Genomic DNA, 27740 nt, shown 5'->3' with positions numbered 1-27740 from the left:
ATTAACTCAAATACAATGCACGTCCTAATCTAGTCGGTCAAACAGGACGAGATTTTTCAAAGGAATTTCTTACATAATATAGCTAGGTACTAAGAATGGGTGTTTCGAAATTTACATCCTAATGGACTTAAATGGGGTTTATAAGTTTTCATGAAGTTCGTAATGGGGTTGAAATTCTGTAGCGGAGTTTGTCATTTTGCAATTCAACATATAGAATTTGGTATATAGGCGCTGATTTAAATTAATAAACAACGCAATTTAAATAACTAGCTTTATCCCCCCACTCCCATTAGAACCGCACGGTATAATATGCTCTGAATATTCCTTCACTCCCATTCCAATAAATATAATCAACGAAAGTCAATAACTGTAAACTAGAACGAATATTTTATAAAATATCATATATTAAAACAATTCACTACAAAGCAGTTGTTACAAACACCACATCGACTGTGTAGCGAGTACGTGCAGGTGCAAATAATAAGAAATACGACATAACCTATAATACCTAACTCGGTGAGCTCGGGGAACACTGTTTGTTTCCACTTTTAACTGCGGACCATATTTCTATACCGCTCCACTGATGATCGTACACATTATGATATTCCGTACATATTATTATTTTCATAAAAGGCTTTTATTTCATTCAAGTCGTTAAGCAAATCTATACTAATGTTACAAATGCGAATGTCTGTCTGTCTGTCTGTCTGATACGTTTTCACGGCTAAACCACCGAGCCGAAATCTGGTATGGAGAAATGAAAGCATGAAAGGAGGGAAATAGGCTATGTTTTCACACAGTGAAAACCTTCAAAAAGGTACACGAGCTCTTGGATAATGGGAACTGGATTGTGTGGCATTACCCATTAAAATCACAGCGACGACCGTCCTCGACACAGATGGGAAAGTGTTGATAAAATGTATTAGCGAGCGCTCCTGTACTGTGTACTGTGCTTCGCTCATGGCTCGGCACAGCTCTCCTCAGGGGAAGAAGGTGATCTCGATAACTCACTAGCGTAAGCACACACTAGTGAAGAGTACGGCACCACCAGGCCATATCGGCTGCCGTTCTCCTCAGGGCCACCTGAAATAGGAAACGTAAGACCCGAACCTTATTATAACTAACACATGACGACTAACCCCTAAAAACCGAACGAAGCCGCCAATACAAGTGCAATCTATTCTCTCATTGTAACAATCCAATGGGACATCGAAATAACACGACTTTACGAATGTATACAATCTCCAAAATCCGGTTTGCTACCAAGAAGAAATCATATTATTTTATTGATCCCGATTTTGATCCTAGGACTTCGAGTTCTACACCCTTATGAGCTAATCACTAAACTTACGGAAGTCACTAATTCTTTCTTTCATATTATTTACAAAGAAAATTCACAAAGATACTTTAATCCAGCCAAAACTAAAATAATCCTGCTCAACTCGACGCTTTACTAAACTTTAAACCGCGATTATTACCGTAATCTCCACTTGAATTTTAAATCAGTTTAATTATAATTAAGGGTAATTTGAAACAATAGATTTAAACGATTTGAGCGTTTATTTACATTTTTAATCTGTTTACAAATCATCATAAAATATTTACATACGAATTATTCAAAGAAATCATTATTAAAAATAGCAACTGTACAAATCACGACGGGAATCTTGGAAAGAATTTTAGCAGCATAATTGTCATTCATATGTAAAATAGCATATATCTAATATTTTATTTATTTATTATTATACGGTTTGAAGTGTGAGTGAGCCAGTGTAACTACAGGCACAAGAGACATAACTTAGTCCTCCAGGTTGATGGTGCATTGGAGATGAAACGAAGGGTTAATATATATCACAGCTCGATTGTCTATGAGCGGTGGTGACCGCTTACCATAAGTTGCCACCATTCGCTTCCCACCAACTGATTATCCGCCTATCTAATTTAATAAAAAAAAAATGTGTAAGTATCTTTCTTTGAGCTATTTAGATTTTAAAGATCAATACAATGTATCGTGGAATCGAACCCGCAACACGGGATGTCACTAAATTTGAGTCGATTGGTGAGAAAATAGTCGTCTTAGTACGAACGTGTAGTAATAGGAAGAGAGTCAGGCACTCGCTGTCGTAAATTTTGATGTACGCTGAAATGAAGAGCATTGTTGTATCAATACTTATGGGCATTGAGTTTTTCGTACGAATTAAATTTTTAAAGTACGATCTTGTTCGTGACTTTTTTGATTAGAATTTTTGGTTGATTTTACTCTTTATGTACGTATGTACGCTTTGGAACATTTGCCAGTAATATTTATTTGTTGATTTCATACATTGTTCAATAAATAATGGATAAAAATATGTTATATTATAAATCTAACCTAAGCTCGGCTCGGTAAATTTTTATTATCCCGACCTCGGGTTTGATTACAGATGCTCGATATATGAAGCCTTATAAACAATTATATATACTAGTGTGTATAATACACACACATACACAATTAAAACTCGCTTAAATTTTGGAATCTAAAAAATTGCAATGACGTCAAATTAGGAAGTTAATATCTAAACATCGATTTACTTAATTTGAATGTACTTTTAACAATTACGCATAAAACTATTGTCTTATTATATTTAAATGTCAATACTCATACCTCGCTAGATAATAGAGATTGCCTCACAGAGGTTCGTATTTGTTAGCGGCAGATGTATCTAATCGCCGGATGCTGTGCCGAATCTTGAGTCGTTAGTTACTCGTACATGATAAATCACTGTGAAAGCGGCTTTTTTATTTTTTAGTATTTTAGTTAAAACATCAAAAGAAAAGTTTTTTTTTTTTTTAAATAAAGACCAAAATACTTTTATGAGTTAGTTTAAGGGGCCTTATGACCTATCTCTTATTTTGTTCTCCTGATAACGTAAATGCCAAATTTCATGATGATGGGTTGAGTAAATAAGAGGTTAAAGAAATAATTCAACCAATAAATAATTTTATTCATAATAGATTAAATTAAACGTAACAATGATTAGAAAAATAATTTTGGACATATCAATTCCAATCTGATAGGTTATAAATTAACCTGTATTGATGAGTAGCAGATCCGTTTTCCTTTTTTTATGTTACAAAATAGTTACGTCACAATGTGTTTTCATCTTAAGGCTTTTTGATGAACAAAATAGCTTTCGCATTCATAAAATTACTTATAATTAAATCAATCAACTTTGAATAAGAAGTAATATATTATCACAAATAACACAAAATACATTCAAACGATCGACGGAATGCATTAAAAAATATTTATGCATTTTTACAAGAAAGCCTGTTGAACATTGTATATTAAATATAAATAAATAAATGCACGGGAAGTATGAGTATGTATATAACTATGTCGTACGATTTTGCCCAAAAAATGTTTTGCATAACTAATTCTAGGTGTTTAGTTTTAGTATATTTAAATAAGGTGTTTAGTGTTGCTCTTTGATAGTTGGATACGCACACTAGTAAAGTAGAACGCGTCGAAATAAATACTGACCAATAATGGCCCACTGAGCAGACGCACACTAGTAAATTAGTATGGTGATTGGTGATATAAAGTTCGTTCGTTTGTTTTAGTTCTTTTACAGCACTATCTAGATATATTTTTATATAGATTATTTAGTCCAAGGTTTTGCTACCAATAAATATCTCTATAGTATAATGAACTGTGGCGTTCACGGTATTACGCTTTTATACCTTGGAAAGCAGGTAAAGCCTTGTGTTCTACACCTGATCGAGTCTGTTTGTGTCAGATTGCCGTTGGATTTTGAGAGTGAGAGAATAAATATTATATCTGTAGACCGATGTCGTCGAAATTGTTTCAAGTAAAATTAATTCACAGTATTCACAGTAGCTTGTAGTAAAAAAATATATGTTTTTATTATTTAAATTGTATTTTAAGTCTTAAAGGTTTTCTAAGGGCATAAGCCATTTATAAATCATTATATCAACCTTTCATATGATATAAGGATGAGTGAGCCAGTGTAATTGAATTGTAAGTGTGTAAACAAGTACTAGGAGCATCACTATGAATATTTTTACCACATTTACGATGTAAAATGCGAGCGTCTGTGAGCTAAGATCTTCAAAAAATATTGCCGTCTCCTAACTTAATAATATCGTTTATAATAAATAGAAACGTCAATAAGAAAATAAGTAAAGATTTTTCCATCTGAAAATTCGCATTTTCCTCATGAAAGTAACTCGTACTGTCATAAGGAAATTACGGAATTTAAATAATTAAATGTATACCCTACCGTCACGGGACGTTTACCAGACGTAAATAATCTAAACATTCAAAAATATATATATAATTTATTCTTATTATAATAATACTAGCAAGAAGACCCGGCTCCGCACAATTAGAATGAAGACCTACATAAAACGTTTATCTATATGAATAATTTCGTGCAGGTCTACGATAGACCCGATCGAAACATATCCACAATTATAGATCGTTTAAAAATTGTAGATTTTTTTAGTCGATAACATATATTTTCAAAATTCGTGTATTCAAGATATTTCGATATTAAATCCATGAAATGACATGACAGTTCAACGGGCCGCCATGTTTGACGTTTACTTTTGGGTGCGTTCAGAAAGTGAGTTCCAAATAATAAATTCGTGAAGGAGAACGGTGGTTAGTATATTTATATTGATATTTGATTAGTTTTATTTATTTTATACGAACGAAGCCGGATTTTCATCTAGTATCATAATAAACATCTGTTTTAGTCGATATATTAAACCGAATTAATTATACATATACAACTTTCTCATGAATCACTCCGATCTTTGGTGAAACCTTATGAAAAACTGTTTGGTAGTTTTTGAGTTTATGGTGCACCAACGTGACGGGAGGACTTTTTTAGGTGGTGAAAGGGATGCAGCAACGAAGTATACAATTGTAATAAGGTAGTAAAGAAGGAATACGGGCTTAGAGATCAACACGCCGTTCGTCGTGATGGCTTACGACCCGGTCTTCCCAAGTCATGCCAATAAACACATGTATTTAGTTTCCCTTCTATAAAATCCAAGATTAAATACACCCTTTAAAACCAATTACAATATATATACATTTATATCTACAAACTGTCTGTCTAAATCCATGTATCGAAACTACCATTATAATTTTAAAACAACAAAAATATATATATATTACATCAATATAACTGTAGTCACCATGAATATACCTAAAGGAATCCATATATCAAGTAATAGAAAAGAATGGAAATTTCTAGAAAAACAAATATTCGTCTTAGAATAAGTTTAATATAAATTGTATTAAAAATAAGCACTATTTGAGTCAATGAGTAATTACTTTTTATTGCGATGTGATAGCCCAGTGAGTTAAACATGTGAATCTTAGCACAGGAAAAAACATCGTGAGGTAACCTGCACAGGCCGTTGCTGAGTATTTTCTTTGAATGCGGAGCTTAAATAGCGACAAATGTAAAATGAGTGATATATGAACGTTTCCTTGAAGTGATAACTTCGTATGGGAATGTAAATTCGTTACGTAACGCGTTACGGCGCCAATTTGTCTGGCTTCCCTTTCTCTTATACATTATGAATATGTACATATTCAAGAATTGTAACTGATAATAAAATATATTTTATAATCAATAAAAGATTTTATTAATAAATAACATTTCCTTAAATTATCATATTAATATACATAACATTTAAGTGATAACCTAAGCTATTATCAAGTTAAACAATTTCAACATTAAATAGATCAATTTGAATTAGTTTAAGTTATCACTTCTGTCGGGCGTCCCGAGACGCACACCTGTTTTTTTTTTTGTATGTTTGTCCTTCAGTATAAACATTTCTTATTATAAAATAAATGATATTAAAAAAAAATCTTCAAATCAATAGTCCAAATCCATACAACTAAGGAAATCCATGTGTATCCCTAATTACAGGGCTCGATTTAAAAACAGTAGAGCGATAAAAAACCGAGTCAAAAATGAAAGGTTCCGTAGAGACTCGTCCGGTTGTTATGTTTGAATTATTCAACGAAATTTTAAGTTCCAAATGATAGACGATGCTAAAACTGTAAATATACTACTGTAATTTACTATAAAATCTTTAGTGTTGTCGAATAAAGACTCTTTGGTCTAAAGTCTTACAAGAATTCAGTTTAAAATAAACAGACTAAAAGTATGTCCCCGCGTTCTAAATTTAAATAAAAAATTAAGATATTGAGTTTATTGTGTCAAACGGTTAAATATATAAAGATGGGTAGGAGCGACATCCCTCAGCTACTCATGAGAGGTGTTAAAGGAAATGGGACCGGTATCTCATACATTCGATTATTATTATTCATATTAATTAAACAGAATATTTATATTAAAAAAGCATTTAAAAGATAAACCTGGTTTTATTTGACTCCTCTATAGTCGATTGAACTTATAATGTCTGACGCTCTAAAAGAACACGGTTATTACACAAAGTCAACGTTATATGGATCCTAACTAACTAGACGAAATCACGAGCCAAACCGATATTTAAATATAATAAATATAAACGTAAAATTATATTTTAACTAAGATAGGCAGAGAATGGTCACAATTTCAATTCACTTGGTGGTAGGGCTTTGTGCAAGCCCGTCTGGGTAGGTACCACCCAGTCATCACATATTATACCGACAAATAGCAATAATTAGTATTGTTATGCTCTGTCTGGAAGGGTGAGTGAGCCAATGTAACTGTAGCCACAAGGGACATAACATCATAGCTCCTAATGTTGGTGACGCTTTGTCTATATATGGAATAGATCATATTCCTTACATTGGGCGTCCGACTAACTATATTAAAAAAAACAGCTAATTTTCGCATGTATAATATTAGTAAGGATATAAGTAATAAAGATGATTAAGTTTCAAGGAAAGGAGAATAGAATAACTATGAATAAAATGTTTACGAAGCCGTAATAAACTCATGTTGAATACATCGTCTGTATAAATAATGCAATTGATTTATTAAAATCGAATCTCTCGCGCGAATAATGAAGTATTTCGTTCAATTATTCCTTTTATTAATTACCGTGTGATACTTTTAATAATATTCCTCTGGGTACGATCTGGGGGATTCCTCGTTGGTCCAGTGGCTTGCTTGTAAGTTGCAGATTTTGAAGTCGTAAGTACGATACCAGTAAAAGAATATTGAGAATTTATCAAAGTCAGCATGAGTCCGGAAATTGATAGTGCTTAGAGTTCATCGTTGGCAAGTCTCCCATGAGAAGACTAAAGGCTGTTTCCGATGTACATTGTATTAAACACGGATGTACGCAAACAAAATTACACTTTCTTTTAACTCCATTTTATAATCCGATAAAATGTCTTTCGAAAATATCGTATGAGTTCAGCTGCAGAAGTAACAGCTCGTCGAGGCGTGGAACTGTTACCCTAAATTTCCAAACATGACGCAACTCTTGAAAAATTCTTGACTGTTACATTTTATTGGCTTCAGCGTCTAAAACTAAACAAAATAAAGCAGGAAACCAAAGAGACAGACCGAAATAAAGACGTATTCAATCAACATTTGAACGAAACAACCAATAACCAGCAAAATAATGTCCGCAAACAACGAAATTAACCTAATAATCAGAACTCACCAACCGCGGTGTTGGCAATCAATTTAACAAATAAATACATTCGAATAAACCAACCGAACTTACAGCCATAACTAAAATGAGCTCAAAATATTAAATCCTCTGTTATTGGCGAAACATTCATCAATTAACCGAATTGGCTTCTAATGAGGGTTGCCGATTCAATTCATTACAAATATCTAAACAGTAACAACGCGATTTCAATTCCCGTAGGTATAATTCTGATTTTAACTATTAAATACATATACTTTTGTGATACACCAATATTAATTCACAAATTCGCTGTACTCGTTCCAATTCTATGGACTTGTTGAAACTGTAAAGAAATTACTAAGAACCGTCTATGCAAGACATCTTCTAAAATATCGTATAAGTTTAGTAGATTTGTCAGTTGACCATTACATGAAAAAAAATCTTATTAATTAGTACTGATTTTTACAAACACTTTAGTCTATTCCAATCGAGGAAGAGAGAGATAAATAATCCTTAGATTTACGTATGCCACGTGATTTGCTAATAGTTCAGCTACATTGTGCACTATTTTTTTTTTTTTTTTTCGAATTGATCGTTGCTGTTGGCCCTAATGACCTCTACAGCGTCACCGGGTGGTGTAGGCGAGCTAAACTACTCAAGCCTTGTGTTGGGAGCCCACTTGAGGGCTCAGAATACGCACGTCCTAAGGGCGCCTCCTGTGAGGCCGAACCTCGGCTTAGGACGCCGTCGTCGACTCGAGGGAGGAATGACATGTGCATTCAACGTCGCACGCCTAAGCGTCGACGAGACGGTAATGCATGCAAACACGTGTTCGTGTTCTAGCGCTGTGGGTTAGAGTGAGAGAGGAGTAGCCAGCCTACCGCTGCCGTATGTGTGAGAGAACGTGAAGCCAGACAGACTGGCGACGTAACGCGTTACGTAACGCCACGGTTTACCCCCTATACGAAGTTATCACTTCAAAAAAAGAAGATCTATCGTGTAACAACTACATGTATCACTATTCAAAGGAAATACTCAGCAACGGCATGTGCAGGTTTCCTCACGATGTTTTTCGTCGGCTAAGATTTACACGTTTTACTCACTGGGCTATCACATATCAATAAAAACAATGATACTTATTGACTCTAATAATGAAATTTTTAAATTTAATTTAAATTAATCGTATATGAAAGCGATTTTTTTTTTCTAAAAATTCTCATTCCATTCCATTACTTGATGGATTCCTATAAATATATTCATGGTGACTACAGTTATCGTCAATACGTGGATTTAGACAGATAATTAATCTGTCGAAACATTAATACTTGGCTAGTTTTTAACAAGCTTTTAATTAACTCTTAATGTAAGTATGTACGAGTCAAATCTTTAGAAGCAGATATTTAGAAGAAGTTATCACTTCAAAAACTAGAGAAGAAGTACTTCGAAATATATTAATAAATCGAACCTTAATCTGCCAACCCTATCGTACACTTAAACTAATATTAATGCCCGCAAAACTAAAGCACCGTACCGTTATGACCGCCAGTAAGTCCGTCTTCATTACTATAACATTATCATAATAATACACTATTTTAATTTACTAAGTGTTACCTTATTTTATGTTCACGTGGAAAACAGAGATAATGTTAATGTTACCATTTTAAAGTATTTACCGGCCGTCCCTTCGCTCGCATATGAATATAGAAGCATTGCACTTACTTATTGAGTATCAAATTAAACACTATCATTGCTTCGGAAAAGAAAATACCCTGACCTGAGTGCCGGCAAAAGAGGCTCAGCGGTTTTTATGATTATTTACATATATTTATTTATATTCCATATCACAGAGACAAACAGCCAGGAGGCAATCGTTTCATTCCCAAAGTTATAAACCATGAACTCACTGATTGTATAACCTTTCGCACAAAGGCTTGCTTTAAGTTTTTTTTTTTTTAATTTGGCAACAGAGGCATTTTGTACGTTTCCTGGGAACCTGTTGTAAAGCCGTTTATATAATATAATCCCACAGAAGAGTTATGTACTCTATGCAAACGAGTAACAGGAGTAACAAGTTTGTGTTTGTACCAACGCTATGAGTATCACATTTTCTCTTAAAATCACATTCATAAAATTACAGAATATATATTGTGAATCAACAGTTCATATCTTGCTTGTAGTGATTTGTGCAAGCCCGTCTGGGTAGGTACCACCCACTCATCAGATATTCTACCGCCAAACAGCAGTACTCAGTATTGTTGTGTTCCGGTTTGAAGGGTGAGTGAGCCAGTGTAACTACAGGCACAAGGGACGTAACATCTTAGTTCCCAAGGTTGGTGGCGCATTGGTGATGTAAGGAATGGTTAATATTTCTTACAACGCCATTGTCTATGGGCGGTGGTGACCACTTACCATCAGGTGGGCCCTTTGGTCGTCCGCCTACCGATATCATAAAAACAAAACAAACTTGCCTGTTTCTCTCAGTCGAATGAATATACATTCCAAAATAACGGAAGATTAACATTTAATTTTATCTTGTAAAATGACGATGCAAAGGTTCGTAAGGGCCTACTTGGATAAAGAGTATTTTAACTTTTGTGCCCTTAATTAAGACTAGTGTACATTTAATTTGAGATTATAAAGGGATTTCTAGTGAATAGTCAAAGGACGGTTCAATCAAAGGGGTCGGATCGCATAACAGCTTTCGTCCTAATTTATATTATAAATGCGAATGTTAGTTTATCTGTTACGCTTTAACATCTTATCCCCAATAATGACGATGACCTCCGTGGTCGAGTAGTGTGTACACCGGTTTTCATCGGTACGCCACTCCGAGGTCCCGGGTTCGATTCCTGGCCGAGTCGATGTAGAAAAAGTTCATTAGTTTTCTACGTTGCTTGGGTCTGATTGTTTGTGGTACCGTCGTTACTTCTGATTTTCCATAACACAAGTGCTTTAGCTGCTTACATTGGGATCACAGTAATGTATGTGATGTTGTCCAATATTTATATTTATTTATTTATTTAAAAAAAAGCACATGACCAGGGCCGGATCAAGAAGGACCGGATCTAAGCAAGAAGTGTAATTATTTCCAAACAAATTGTTTTTTTTAGGAGTCCGGTTTTGAATAATTAAAACAAATTAAACTATTTCAACTGCATATAAATCTTATATATTATATATTTTGAATGTTTATAAAAAAATAAAAACAAATATACAAATTTGCCGCATATATACAATATTAAATATGTCGGTATGTTGATTGTATTGTTTTAGAAATTTCTATTTCAGGAAAATGGGGTTTGGTCCCGGAACTGTAGCCCCGGATGCTCTGAGGACAGCTTATCGATAGAACACTTCGGCTTCACGCGCTGTAGAAAGGGAATATGAAACGTTAATGTGAAACGTGAAAATAAATTGCATCGAATCTACAAATCAATAATACACACATAAAATATATTATTATCCCGCGCAACTACGCGTTTAATCAAAAGATTTTTTAGGAATTTCGAAACCTATGACAGGTTTTATTTTGATCTCATTTCATTGTAAACTGCAAGTCACTCGTCTACATTTGGCGCCAAAATTATGAAACTTTACTCTAATGAAATTTTTAATATCAAATAGTATACATCAATTCAGTTAGAAATGGAGTTAGTCGATAAAAAAAATACTTCAATTTTGTTTACTTTTTTTTTTCTTATATAGCCGTAGTACTTCTCTGTAACAGGCCAGTAAGGTTTTTCCGCTATCTAAAATTAATTCTTTATTAAATCGTAACGATATAGTAAATTGCAATCAAGAATCCTCTTTATTTTTCTGCACATCTACGACTGGAGCTCTTCAAAATGAGACTATAATCGATTTTTTATGTGCAGCCATCGTCCCATAATCACTTGGACAAAAATTGGCTCACGCTATTAATATATAACATATTGTTATGTAAACAGTATAAAATTCAATACAAGTAATTATTATATAAACTATTAACTATTCCTATATAAACATACGTTCACGTATGTACAAACATAACATACTATATTTTTAGATGTTGAAAAAGAGTAACTACTGAGTTCCTTGCCGGTTCTTCTCAGTAGAATCTACCTACTAAGCTAATTTTTAAATTGTTCAGACTATTTAAGTAGATACAAATCTACACGAGTATTAATGTAATATTTTAATGATATTTCTCTACGAATATGAAAATAAAAGCCTAATTAAATTAATGAGTCTATTCAAAACAAATATCTTGATTTTAATTCCTTATCGATTTTAAAACATTTTGATAACCAATGCTTTAACGTACTTACACAGATATTATTATTTATTTGAATAACTTCGATCTTTCCTGCAAGCGAGTGCCATGACCGTATTTGGTGACACCTACGCAGATTCTTCAATTTAAATGCAGTATAGACATAATGTGGATAAGACGAATGAAAAATATAATATTTTTTTATTATGTATTATCTAAATTATTTGGTTGACGTTTTTTTTCTTTTGACTTCCAATCAGGTCAGTTACTCCCGTTTTGAATTAAACGTGATTCTGAATTGAAATCCAACGTCGAGCGAGTGAAAAATATTAGGTTTTGTAAGAGTGACATTATTAATTGTTAGCCGACGTTAGGATGTTAGTCGTGTATATATACTTCTATGCCTCAGGTTTCGGATTGGATTGCGATCCCATCAATGACAGTTTGGAAATAGAATTAATGTGATACGCATTACAATATCACGCGGGCGAAGTCAAAATCAAAAATCTTTATTCAATATAGATGCGTTACACTTGCTTATTGAATGCCAAAAATCTACCACCGGTTAAACACTTCGGACCTGAGAAGAACCGGCGAAAGAAACTCTGTGGAGCAATATTCATGCCATCCTCATCACCGAATCATGGTTAAAGCCCTGTTTACCATCGACACCTTACTCGTTGCCCGGTTTCCAACTGATTCGCAATGATCGTAGCGGGAGGAAGGGTGGTGGCGTTGCGATCTACTTACGCTCCTATTTCACAATTCTCAGTTCTTCTTTTCTTATATTATCTTAAATATGTATTAGTGTATAATATATTCTTCCTCGCATCCAACTTCTAAATTTCCACCGTTTACATTCTCCTCTATCACTGAATGTGATGTTAAGAAGAACATATTATCCACGTCTTCGAATGCCGTTGGTACTGACTGCAGAAGCCGTAAAATGATCATTCCCATCCTAGACATTATTGCTCCTACTTTAGTGCACATCCTAAATTACTCCATCACCCGTAGCACATTCCCTGATGCTTGGAAAGATGCTCATATCATACCACTTCCCAAAAAACCTAATCCTATTAACAACTCCTATTACCGACCGATTTCCATTCTTCCGTTTCTTTCCAAAATTTTAGAAAAAATAGTTTTCCAACAGTTAAACACTTTCCTCAACAATCACTCCATCCTCAACCCTCTCCAATCCGGCTTCCGCGCAAGTCATAGTACGGTCTCTGCTCTGGTTAAGGTTACGGATGACATTCGTGCAGCCATGGATAATAAACAACTCACAATTTTGATTCTTTTGAATTTTAGCAACGCATTTAACTGTGTTGATCATGAAATCCTTTTGAGTTTGTTAGGTTCTATTAACATATCTCCATCGGTGGTAGATTGGTTTCAAAGTTACCTCAAGGGCCGACGACATCGGATTCGCCATAATGCGACTTTCTCCTCGTGGTGTGATGTCCAGGCTGGGGTTCCTCAAGGTGGCGTCTTATCTCCCTTACTCTTTTCAATTTTCATTAATTCTATCACTTTATGCATTTCTCTCTATCATATTATGTATGCTGACGATATCCAGATTTATCGACATGCAACACTTAAAGATTTTCCTGCAGCGATTGATGCTATTAATGACGATCTTGTTTCAATCTCTGAGTGGAGTAAGCGATACGGACTTAACATCAACCCAAGTAAATCGCAGGCAATCATAATTGGTAGTCCAGGCATGATCTCGAAGGTAGATTTATTAAATTTACCAGCCGTTGAATACAGAGGCACTACAATACCCTACTACTCCAACGTTAAAGATCTTGGTGTGTATTTAGATCAGACATTATCATGGTCAGTACAAATAAAAGAAGTCAGTAGGAAAATATTCGCTGCGTTGAGCTCATTACGGCGACTCTCCAATCTGTACTTCCAATTCCTACCAAAATTATGCTAGCAAACTCTCACTTTTTATCAATTCTAGATTACGCAGATGCAAGCTAACCTGATCTGACCGAGAACCAACTGAACAAACTTGAGCAACTTCAAAATATTGCTATTCGATTCATATTTTGCCTACGAAAATATGATTATGTCTCCGAATATCGTTCAAGACTCAAGTGGCTTCCTATACGTCTCCACCGGAACCTGCATATTCTTTCCCTTCTGTACTGTGCGCTATTTAACTAGAGTTTTCCTACGTATTTAAAGAAAAAAATTTAATTCCTTGGGGATCCTTCTTTATTAAGATCTAAGTGGTACCTAACACTCAAAATGCCTGTTCTCAAAACAAAATTCCTAAACAATTCGTTTACTGTACAGACCATAAAGTTATGGAATGCCCTTTCGGTAGATATGAAAAATGCTCCATCAATTTCAGCTTTTAAAAAAACCGTTAAAAACTATTACCTAAATAATAATTTAGACGACTTTAATTAATTTGCTTTATATAACATTTTAGTATCTTAAATATGTATTAGTGTGTAATAGAGATATATATTATATATACATATGTATATATGTAGTAAGTATAAGTATTAGTGTGTAAGTATTTGTATGTGAGTTTCTGACTGCACCGCCTACGCCGATGGTTTTAAAAATTCTCTCTCAGATTGGGTTGTCTGGAAGAGATGGCTAATTAGCCATAAGTCCGCCCATCGTAGAACACTCGTAATCAACATTTATTTTTTATTTTTCGTTTTTGTATTTTACTAATTTTATTTTACTTTTTTTTTCTGTGTGTTTCGTGTTTTTTGTAATGTACAATAAAGTATATTTCAAATTTCAATAAAAAATTTCGCTTTCATTTCCAAGGTTTTTAACAAAGAATTATATATGATTAGTTTTGTAACATCCTTTAGCACACAAACGTTCGTTAACGATTTTTATTGAATTCTATAATTTAGTATTAATTCCTTAAATATATACAAATATGAATTAAAAATAGTTACCGATCCTCTGGCCAAAAAACGAACCAGCCCTCCCGTCACCAGTCGAGGCAATAAGGCGAGTATTGTTACTCATTACTCATCCAAGTCTGAATTTTCAACAACGTTGCTATATGTAACCAACAATTCTTTAAAAAAATTATTTAATTTCAGTCACAATAGTCATAATTTACTTTACAGTGTTTTGATTTATTTGCGTGTTTGTGATAATAGTGTGGATGGTATCGTCATGTCCACATTAAGGCTGTCAATTCGGGTAACGCAGGCGCCAATAAGTCGCCTGACCAGTTTGCGAATAAACCGTTAAGTTTTGAATACATTATTGTGCGTTAAGTATACTCGTTCAAATTTGACAAAATGGTAGTAATACTTAACTTATAAATTACAAAATTATTATTATTTACTTGTAGGGCTTTGTGCCCGTCTAGGTAGGTACTTACTTATCAGATACCGCCAAGCATTACTCAGTATTGTTGGGTTCCGGTTCGAAGGGTGAGTGAGCCAGTGTAACTACAGGCACAAGCACAGGCATTGGCGATGTAGGGAACGGTTAATAATTCGCCGACAATGCCATTGTCAATGGGCGTTGGTGACCACTTACCATCAGATGGCTCATTTGTTCGTACGCCTACCTATAACATAAAAAACAGTATAATTATGTAGCTTGGTACACTTGCTAATCGATTATAAAAAATCTAACATCGGTACAAAAATTTCTATGGCTTGAGATGAACTAGTAAAAGAAACGAAGCGTTATATCCGATAAATATAATAAATATATTGAAGGTTATGTACAAGACTATCTGAGTAGGTACTACTCTCTATTTTACTGAAGAATGTTTGATTCTATCGCAAAACAGAAAAAATACTACTATTGTGTTCTGGTTTTGAAAAGTGAGTAAGCTAGTGTAACGACAGGTATACGACAGCACCATAGTTCCCATGGTTGGTGGCGCGTTGGTGACCAATTTCGATGAGTACTGGTGACCACTTACCATTTGGTGGCACATTTTCCAATGAATCTACTTATTTGACATTTAAAAAAAAGTATCACCGAATACAGAAATTGATCGAATTAAACTGAAAATAATATCGCTACAGAAAATCGTTCCATGATTCCATGATCATTTTTTAAGATTAAAAGTCCGAATATAAATGCTAACACATGGAAATATAACATGGATGACGAAGGCGATGTTACCGCGCGATATAAAAGCGGCTTCCACAACAAGTGTCGAGATATGGAACACCATCAAAATGAGAAAGATTTGAAAAATCACCGTGTCGATACGGTTGACCTAATTACAAAATATTTGTGATCAAAAATCTTAATTTCCGCCATTTTATAGTTTATCCCAAGTTAAAAACAAACTTTCTTCATTTCGCTGGACTTTAGACGCTGTCGAATAGTTCGTAAAAGGAGTTCTTACTTCAACAAGTTCAAAAAAAAAAAAAAAACGGTCGAATGATCGGAAGGCATTTACAATTGCAAATTATTCTAGTTTACCGTTCAGACTCTCGAAACCTTTTATTAAAAAACTTTTTTTCTCTCGATTTTTCGTTATAAGTTATAAATTCAAGTAGTTCTGTTAGAGTTTTTATTCCAAAAACAGATAGGTTGCATATGAAATATCATATACAAGCAAGTTAGCAAGCAAATCACTACATAGTATAAAACAAAGTCGCTTCCCGCTGTCTGTCTGTCGCTGCATATGCTTTTTTAATCTCAAAACTACGCAACGGATTTTGATGCGACTTTTTTTTAATAGATGGACTGATTCAAGATGAATGTTTATATGTATAAAATCCATAATATAGTAGATAAACACTGATAATTTTAAAGGTTTCTAATTTGATGTCATAAATAAACAGGTTTTTTGCGCTTACATAGCAAACGCTGGCTGAACTTTACGAGATAGATCAAAATAATGTACTACAGTATTGTTTAATTGTCCCACTCCTGGACCAAGGCATCTCCCAGTAGGGGGAAGATTTTTTTTATTCTATAATACTGGTGGTCAATACTATTAAATACTACACATACTACCAAATATTTTCAAGAGCGGACAGGTGAATGGGCCACCTGATGGTAAGTGGTCACCACCGCCCATAGACAATGGCCCTGTAAAAATATAATTATTCTATATAGCCCTAATGTGCCGCCAACCTTGGGAACTAAGATGGTATGTCCCCAGTGTAGTTACACAGACTAACTCATCCTTCAAACTATAACACAACAGTACTGAGGAGCTGTTTGGCGGTAGAATATCTAATGAGTGGGTGGTACCTACCCACGGACTTGCTCAAAGCTCTATCACCAAATATAACTTCTTCAGATAGTTAAATACTTACTAAGAGATACAAAATCTTAAACTTTGCGGATCAGAACTTGTCTCATTATAAAAATACATTATATAATTTGAAAAATTTCATATAATATATAAAATCCGCAACTCAAGTCTACAAATTATTAAGCCATTTCAAAAGAATAGGATTAAAATCGCTTTAAAGCGTTAAAACCGCTAAACTATCCTTCAACCGCTTTGTCGTATCAGGAAGAAATTTCCATAATAGTGAAATTAACCAGACCACCATAGCTGGAACTCTCATGCACCCATAACCATACCACCTTTATACCTATAAGATGGCTCTAGTTAATTTAGACATCTTATAGATTTAACAACATTAATTTTACATATTGTTGAATTTAAAATGGTACTTATTACAATGGATTAAGGTCGTTCATTGAATTTTCAACGATGGCATTTAAGTTCAAGGGATACGGCGGTTTCATTCATTACAAGGCATGACGCAGGTCTGTGAAAAATGATGTCTTTCAACCTCACTCAAACTGTACATAGATAACTGAATAAATATATATGTCACTGAGGACTTTATTATGATTATAATACGGTGCTTTACTATGTTACACATTTTCAATTGTTTTCTTAGGAATTTACATGATTTTTAATTACACAATATAATACTAACGTTAACTACTAATAACATAAACTTAACTAAGAAATTAGCTGAAATAAAAACAGATTTAGTCCACAAAGTTATTCTCTTCTTAATTTACACTAAGATTTTTATAAAATACCAATTCCTCTTATAAATATCTTATTTGTGTTTATATATTTAGTTTATTTAAGATAAACAGACAAACCGGCAAAACTTAAGTTATTACCACCGCCCATAGACATTGGTACTGCAAGAAATATTGGGTATGCTTTACATCGTCAAGACACCACCGACCACCTTGTGAACTAAGATACTATGTCTTCTGTGTCTGTAGATACACTGGCTCACACAAATTTTAATCCGGGACAAAATAATGCTAAGTATTGCTGACCGGCTTTAGATGAGCCGGATACAAATAAAGAGAAAACCCTCGATGTTTTCTCCTTAAGATCCTTATCGTATCGATGTGCCTACTTTCCGGCAATCCTAATAGATATCATAAATGTATTTAAAACCCTCAGTATCAAACAACTAACGAAATATGGGGCATTTCGGTAAAATTTTTGAATAGCACTTTTCAAACATATTTACATTGCATGGGAAAAATCACAGAATGCTATTGGAGTATTCTGTCAAAAGCATTTGATTGTGTAGAACACGAGACGCTTCTTTATAAGCTCAAATACTACCGTATTTAAGCTCATTGCTTCATATTTAAGTCAAAGAGTCCAGCAAGTTTTCATTAATGGCATAAAGTCTTCTTGGTCTACTTTACAGATGGGTATTCCACAAGGATCAATTTTGGGTCGCTTTCTATTTCTAGTATACATAAATGATCTTCATTTCTATGTTAAAATATTTTTGATATGGTGTTGTTAGTTGAAGATACTTCACTGATTTTTAGGGTAGACAGGAAAAAAATTGACTACGACGATGTAAACGGTGATAAAAACGTGAGTGATAAAAACATTATCACAGATACTCCGGTCCGGTCTATTTATAATCTTGGGCCTAGAGACTCCTTTTGGGATGTTTATAACAAAATAGGAATACTCACTGTTGCGTCACAATATATTTATAACAATATTATGTACATTCACAGTAAATTTGATAAATCTCGAATCATTGGTCAAATATATATTCTAGTCTAGATCATGTCTTTTCTATCCGTCATTATTACTCATCGAACTGCCACCAAGGAGTGAGCAGTATCCACTGCCGTGTCTAGGGAAATGTATTAAGTAGTTGGTCCTGCGCCATGTCTTTCTGGAAGTGTCCCAATGGACTAAGAGGCTCGAGGCAATAGAGAGTACACTTGTATTAGCGAAAACACCTGTTCACTATCAAATATCAGATGCGTCTATAGTCTCCCTTGATAATAACACCCTTGAACCGGTCAGAACGTCAGTCAATCAATATTAGATAAATGATCTAAATGCGTTAGCCTACTTGATATCCAGTGATTGGTTTCAATTCATTCGATTTTCCTTAACGATATATTAATTAATAAAACCGGGCAATGTGAGTCGGTCTCGGTCTCCGAGGTTCTCGGTTCCGCACCACCAGACATATAAACAAACAAACACTGATGCTACAGCAAATTCACGGTTTTCAGATTTTTTCCTGCACTTGTGCTACAATATATTGCTTGTTGCTGAATTTCATGATTCTAGATAAACGAAGTACCCTACAGGTTTCGATTCCCTTTACCAATGTTTGGGAAATGCGACCTAAATGACCATATATTTTTATAGCGACTTTGTGAGATTTAGCGCTTTAATTTTTTCACAGCTTCAAGTGCTTCAATTTGATATTAATTTCAACTTTAAACCTTTCCGTGTTCCTGAGAGAAACGGACAACTAACCGATTTGACTGAGTTAAAGTTGTCTATAGACAGACAGACGGACAACAAAGTGATCTTATAAGATGTGCGGAACCCTAAAAATGTTTTTTTCTGTGTATGTTTCCCCTGTATTCGGTACAAAATTATTCATCCGATTGTGTTAAAATTTCAGTAAATCTTTCTGGACACTTTTTTTGCTTGTGAAGATTAATGGTCCAAAACAAACTGTTTCTTGGTATATTTTTCAATAAGAGCGTATTATATAGAACCCTTATTTAGCTCGTCGAAGCAGGGACGGGTAGTCATAATTATGTAATTAACTTATCAAATATATAACATATAAAAACATTATTTGACTCAACCATTCGGAGCTGAGTCGGCCCAGTGGTTAGAACACGTGAACTCTTACAGAAGATTGCGAGTTCAAACAAGAGGGAGCAACAAATTCCCTGTGCTTAGTTTTGCAATTTATAATCTCGTTCTAAAAGCAGTAAGGGAAGCTGCTCGTTTCAACTGAATTACTTCCCTATGTATATCTACCTAACCACATTGGATAAGCGTGATGCTCCTACCTCATTAGGAAAGAAATTCATACCCAGCACTTAACTAACAAAATAACAAAATCTTTATGTATAAAATTATGTATAACTTAAACTATAAGTAATACTTGGTGATAGGGCTTTATGCAAACCCGTCTGGGTAGGTACCACCCACTCATCAGATATTCTGTCGCCGAGAAGCAATACTTAGTATTTTTGTCTTCCGGTTTGAAGGGTGAGTGAGCCAGTGTAGCTACAGACAGACGGGAAATAACATCTTAGTTCCCAAGGTTGGTAGCGCATTTTCGAAGTAAGGGAAGGTTTATATTTCTAACAGTGCCAATGTCTATAGGCGGTGGTGACCACTTAACATGAGGTGGCCTATTTGCCGGTCCGCCTACCTATAAACAAAACACTTACCTAAACCATATCATCGATGAATGAAAAGTATTGAATCAAAAACAAAAAGTTATGTACGATCGCACTTTCGTTCGCCATTCAATTTGTTCAATATAATTCCAATCTGCGACAGGTTACACATGTGTGGACGAATACGTTTTTATAAAACACCAATGTGTATAGAAATCACTGAAGATCGACGACTGAATATTATATATGACATATGTATATTGAATACTTGTCAAATTAGGCCGGCAACGCACCTGCAAGCCCCCCGGTGTTGCAGATGTCCATGGGCGGTGGTAGTCACTTTCCATCAGGTGAGCTTCCTGCGCGTTTGCCACCGCTAATATATAAAAAAAAAAAAAATAAGTGACTAAAAAAAGGTCTACTATTTTTAATGCCTAAAATAAGTATCAATACCGACCGGGCCTTATTCTTTTTTGATCATAGACAATTTTTTTTTTAAAGAGTAGTAGCAAATATTTTGCCATGCCCAAAATTAATTAAAGAATTGCTAATATTCGTATTTACCCTTCCTTTTAAGTTTATCACTTGTGTTAAGAGTGGGGACGACAACAACCCAAGGGGACAGGACTTTTAAATCACTAGGCGGCTGTTGATATATGTTTAAATTACCTGGTTTTCCCGTTATAATATACATACGACGGCAGACGAGCAAATGGGCCACCTTATGATAAGTGGTCACCACCGTAGACAATGGCACTATAAGAAAAATTAACCATTTCCTACATCGCTAATGCGCCAGCAACCTTGGGAACTATCATGTTATGTTCCTCATGCCTGTCGTTACACTGGGTCACTCGCCCTTCAAACCGGAACACAACAATACTAACTGCTATTTGGTGGTAGAATATCTGACGAGTGGGTGGTACCTATTCAGACAGGCTTTTAGATTGCTCTGCCAAGTAACAAATGTTTATGCGCGATGGTGACCACTTTCCATCAGATGGACTTTTAACCGTCTACCCATCGGTTGTACAAAAAAATAAATATAATTATTATTAATATCATTTAATTGAAGCAGCGATATGTACTAAATCGGAAATTTATGAATTCTTCCACGTTAGGTAATAGATTCTTATGAAGGCGAGAAAATTTACGACATAGGTAATATACTTTCTATGAGCATATAACATTTTTATACTTGTCGAAGCCATATAAACTTTTCCATTAAAGTGTAAATTGAATCGGCATTCGAAATCACTTTAAAATGATCTATATTTTTATGCGAATTTGCTAAATCTTCCCGGCGCACTCGGATCGTCTGCAGCTCAGACAAAATTGGTTACGTTCTATTTTATTTAAAAAAAGTATTATTTAATATTTAATACACGTATAAATAGAATTATATAACTTTTCAACTTAGGGATTGTTAGGATAAAATGACCGTAGAGTTTTTGGATATTTCATCAATTGAATATTTTTATTACCCTTGATATGCATTGTAACTGAAGCAATCCAATAGTTCTATTTCTCGTGAAAACGTCGAAGAAAACCGGAACAAACTTGTGTCTGAAATCGAGTCTTCGTTAAACAAAGTCTCGAACTGGGGCCGGCTAAACCTAGTCCACTTCAACCCCAAAAAGACGCAAGTTTGCGCGTTAACCGCCAACACCATTCGTCGTATCTCCACGATTTGAGAACATTCCGATAGCCGCCACAGCTAGTATCGGAATACTGGGCGTTGATATTTCGAGCCTCGTTCAGTTCCGCGGTCAATTGGAAGGCAAAGCCAAATTGGCATAAAAAAAACTCGGTGTGCTCAGCAAGGCAAGACAGTATTTCACGTCGGCCCATCGCCTAAGACTATACAAGGCGCAAATTCGGCCTCACATGGAGTACTGCTCTCACCTCAGGGCGGGTGCTCCCCAGTACCAGCTCCTTCCATTCGACCGTATCCAACGTAGAGCAGCTGGAATTATCGACGATCAAGCCCTTTCTGATCTGCTCGATCCTTTGGCTATGAAAAAAAAAAGTACCATTTGTGATAGCGGATATAAATAATACAAAATATGAGAGTACTGATTAATAGTAAAATCATAATCAAATTGTAGGTTTTCATTTCGTTAAATGTTTTGTATCGTCCTTAACTACAACCAGACTGACATCAACTCAGTCTCACTCATTGACTCAGTCGAGCCATTTATGATAATAGAAATAAATCTATCAAAGACAAAATTTACCTATTAATATCTCGACACACAACAGTACTAATTATATTAGTGTTTGGTGGTATAAATTATATGGTATCTATCCAGGCGAGATCAAAACATGCAACATTACCAGCTTTACATAGTAATCTCTCTAACAGCTAAATTGCGTTGTGTTAAAATTATAACACCATTAAAAACATTGGACTTACAAGTTGACTATCTGACAATATTGTATTTGTATATTAAAAAAATAGCCAAATAAACGTCGTATAATAAACCACTTCATTAATCATTAAACGGAATTCCAATGAATCATTATTGAACATATTTATTGTTAATTCTTTAATGTTTATATTTACTATCAACGGTTCTTGTAAATAACGTGTGGACAATTGCAACAAATAGAATAAGTACAGCCGGCGACATATGATATCTGAATTGAACCCTCTTCCTTTGACAATATGGGTGTTTTTAAAACATCCAAACTGTTACTCATTGTACAACACACTGGGTATTTAAATGATATCTTATTATAAAGTCAGTCATTAGGAAATCTCCGAGTGATAAGTGTGCACAGTGTGAAATTATAAGAAAGTTTATTTTAATTTAATGCGTTGAAATATAACGTTAATTTAATTATTTATAAATAAATAAATCAGGCGATACTAAAGGTTAGTAGCTCTGTGTGTTAGTGTTTAATATTTTCGGTTTATAGATCATTGTTCTTACACCAATCATAAATTATTTTATAAATGACCATATTTAGCACGAAAGTATAGAACATTATTGATATTAGCAAATTAAAATACGTTCGTTAAATCGTCATTGGTACTTATTATTTGCAAATAATTTCAAATTACTCATTCATAAATACATGCAGACATGTCAAAAGATCGTATAATACTTTTTAAGAAACTAGAAACAGTTATATTTCGTTTTATTATAAATATTTGACTAATTCCGTCTTCAGTATATCATAAATTAATCTGATATTAATACTTAACAACGTTATACGTATATCATTGCCTCTTGGATCTCATGAATATATTCAGCGTACAAAATATGTCTGTCCGCCAAACAATCAAATCGATTATAGGTATCACGGAATAGAACACTCAATACTCAATTTTATATACAATTTTGATTTACCCGTAACGATCTATGTAGTTCATAATAAATTACCTATATGTCATTGTTTAAATTGTAGAAAAAGCAGTGTAACTACCGCAAAATTCATTATTTCAGATGCAGAAACTAATTCTATTACTTATCTGCTTAACTGCGAAACATGTTCTATCCAGTCCAGTTATGACACGACAAGATTTATTCAAACAAGCACATAGAGATGTATTCTGTGCGAATTTAATAAATTTCAACGACTTCTATTACTCAATGGACGAACCTAAAAACATAACTGGCATACCAGCTGATATGACTGTCCATTGGAAGACCGGTAAAGTGTTCTACACGCTAATAAGCGACGAAATGAAAATGAACCTGCAAGTCTTACATCCCAGTGGTGAAACCGAGACAATAAAAGTAGCTGGTTTAGGTCAATCGACGACCGTTGATAACCTCAACGATATTGTATATCTTGCTACTGATAATGGTATTTATAAATATAAAGATGACGGCTCAATCGAACTTTACACGGCTTTGGGGGAAGACGTTATGTATATAACAGTTTCGAGTGATGGAAGTACTATGTACATAGCTACATGGCCGCAGAATCGAGTACATAAAATAACAAATGATGGCCAAAAACAGGAAACGTTCTCACCTATACCTAACGGTCACGGTTTGACGGTAGATACTAGAAATAACATATTTTTCGCAGCGACTAAAACGTCTTATGTATTGAAAGCAGGTCAAAACGTACCGATTAAAATCAAAGGATTGCCCAGTGAAAGAATGACCGGTGTATTCGTTAGTCGATCAGACGAAATATTTGCAATGGACGAAAATAGTAACCTCTACAGTATTGATGCGGAAAATGCGAGCGCAAAACACTTAGGTAATTTCAACGTATCTGGTGTTAACACATTTGCTCTCGATTCAGCTGATAACGTGCTGATCGGTGTGAAGAATGGAATTTTGAAGTTTTTAGCTTATGAGAAAAATCCCTGCGGTGACTACCAAAAGTAAATGATTTATTTTAATATTATTTATGTTGTTAATGAAAATTATACATATAATTGTTTTTAATTAAATTTGTAGCTGTATTTATATTGTTCTAACATTTATTTACCTATATATATATATCTACATGCTAAAAATAATATAATATTAAATCTAAAATATTTAATTAACTAATATATTATACTAAGGTTTGATATTAACGATTTATTTTCTTATTGAACTTTGTCTAATTTTAAATGTATTCTCTTGATTCAAAAGAGATTATTTTTAAGTGGCTTTTTATGATTCAAATTGTACCCTATTGTGGTAGACCCTTAATGAACCCACATATATTTCTTTGACAACTTACTCAGAGCTTAAAAAAAAAAAAAACGATTTTTTTTCATAGATTTTACTTAATTTCTCAATAAGGTGCGAAACTATAACGACGATTTAAAATGCATTAAATTCATAGACGTTCTGAAAAAACCACGTATACATCTTAACGAAATTCGTTCAGTTTTTTTTTTTATATAATAATGCAATATAATTACATTGACGCTCACTGACTTTTGCCCACTTCCCTTTAACTTCAGGTCAATTTCTTTGTTAGACCAAACAAATCAATATTAAAATAAATAACATTTTAACTTTAAACGTTTTATATTTATAAAATGAATGCTTATACATACAATATGTTTAGTACTTTATGATCGATATCGCCAAAAACGTTTCAAGATACTTGACTTGAAGCGCACATTAAGATCCGATCGCTTGTTTAATAGATGCTTATCCGTTTAAAACAATATCTAAACTAATATTATTAATGCGAAAGTAACTCTGTCTGTTACTTCATCACGCTTATATCGCTGAACCGATTTAGATAAAATTAGGTATGGAAATAGTTTGAGTCCCTGGGAAGGACATGGACTACATTTTTTTAATTCAGTCCTTAAATGGGTAATATCGGTGGAAACAGTTTTATAAATTTCGCGCTGGTACAATCGCAGATTTAGCTAGTATTTATATATAGGTCAGAATTTTGTTTGATATGACAAATAAAGAGAAAACTCATGGATGGGGCTTAGAGGCCTTCAATAAAATGTCCATTAGAAAAGAAGAGATACGTCGGTAGTTTGTTATAATTATTTTCTAAATAATTTAGTAAGTTCGAAAGTACAAATTGCAATGACGTTATTAACTCTTCACTGACTTGCAAAAGATAAATCAGCTTTCTTATATCATAAAACATCTCAAAAATAACATAAAATACACTAAAAATTGTAACTCGAGTAGATTTTTATTAAAAACATTTTTCATGGAATTATTTGAAATTTTCTAGATTTCTGTGCATTTTATTTTCAAGTTTCTAGAGCAAAGAAAACCACGAGCGAAGCCGTAATACTCTAATAACATAATTATTCATAAGCTGCTTTTACAATTTTACATAAAAATACATGTCTACTACAAACTAATTTTCTCTTTTGTAAATGCATTAATATAATATAATAAATTCTTGATAGAAATTAACCATCAGCAACGTATTCATTTTTAATTTGAATGACATATAGAATAAATGAACATCGAACTGAAATTCTATCGCCATTTCTTCACAAATCTGTGGCATTCCTTACATATTTTTGACAGTCAATAAACAAATGTGACGTAATGACGTTTCTATATTGAACAAAGTGATTATCTATGACTTTTAAAAAAAAACTCTCATATTGGACCTTGTCTTACTCATCGCTTCCAAACGTCAATTAGGACCTGTTAAAGTTTTATAAAATGTGTAGAAGCATATAGTTACGTACTGTTAAACGTCTACATTTGACTATATATGCAGGATAATAATCCGATAAGGTTATTAAGCTGGTGATGGCATCTTGCTATCATCATTAACACATAATAGCAGCATAAGTCCTTATTGGGCTAGAAATAGAGTTAATACCCTGCGGCTTTAATATGGCTTAATCTATACAACCTTAATTAACTAATACAATACGTAGAGGCAAACAAATACATAATAAGCTTTAAAATAGTTAACTAAGAAATAAGCTGAATTCTAAATATTAATTAATGCAATTATATTGGAAGTTTGAATGGATTGAATTTGACGTAGTACACATAAATTAAAAATAACCAATAGCTATTCGTTAAAAAAATATATAAAAAGAATAAACATAATTTTATTATACTTTATAGATTTTTTAAAATTATTTTGGTAACTACTGAAAGCATATAGGTATACTGACATTCATGATATTAAATATTATTGATGAAAACATTTCCTTTGTCATTGGCTTTAATAAATAAAGTGAAGTTATCTTAAATAAGAATTTTATTGTATTGGAAATAATCAAGTATTATGTATTTATTTTCAAAGAGCACGTCATTATTTTTATAGGTCTCTCGCTCTCTCGTTTCTGCTCGAAACACTAGGAAACCACAGTGTATAAAAATATTGTAGATAAACTAATGTTCTGCAATTAACATAATTATTGTGAAAAAAAGCTTTTATTCGTTTTATTTAACAATTAAATAAGTATATATAATAATCAATCTTTAATAACTAAATATTTTTAAAGGCTAAACAAAATTGGAAAACGACACAGTAGAAGACGTAAACATAGACGTACAACGACTACTACTGAAGAAAATGAAGAATACGAAGATTAAATACTATCAATTTATTATGCACTAGGTACTTTACAAAAAATCGAAAAATAAAGAGGTTTAGACTATTTTGTTTTTAATTTGAAAACAACGCCATCTAATTGCAGGTATACAAACTTTATTAAATGTTATCAGCATCTTCAACGCCATCTTGTACAAAAATTATGAACTCGATAGTATTATAGGAAAAACATATTGAAAATATGGCAGTTTACATT

General features: G+C 33.6%; 1 protein-coding gene across 1 annotated transcript; it reads left to right on the top strand.

Annotated features, from left to right (window-relative positions):
- Nucleotides 1-23275: 23275 nt before the first annotated feature.
- Nucleotides 23276-27588, top strand: LOC113392018 (uncharacterized). Its single transcript, XM_026628218.2, has 3 exons — nt 23276-23399; nt 23974-24869; nt 27435-27588. Exons 2-3 carry the CDS (start codon nt 23974-23976, stop codon nt 27523-27525), a joined length of 987 nt encoding a protein of 328 aa, XP_026484003.2. The 5' UTR covers nt 23276-23399; the 3' UTR covers nt 27526-27588.
- Nucleotides 27589-27740: the final 152 nt, after the last annotated feature.

The sequence above is a fragment of the Vanessa tameamea genome, chromosome 27, assembly GCF_037043105.1.
Source record: "Vanessa tameamea isolate UH-Manoa-2023 chromosome 27, ilVanTame1 primary haplotype, whole genome shotgun sequence".
Taxonomy (NCBI): Eukaryota; Metazoa; Arthropoda; class Insecta; order Lepidoptera; family Nymphalidae; genus Vanessa; species Vanessa tameamea.
Note: the sequence above shows the minus strand (reverse complement) of the source record. Positions and strands in the feature narration are given on the sequence as shown.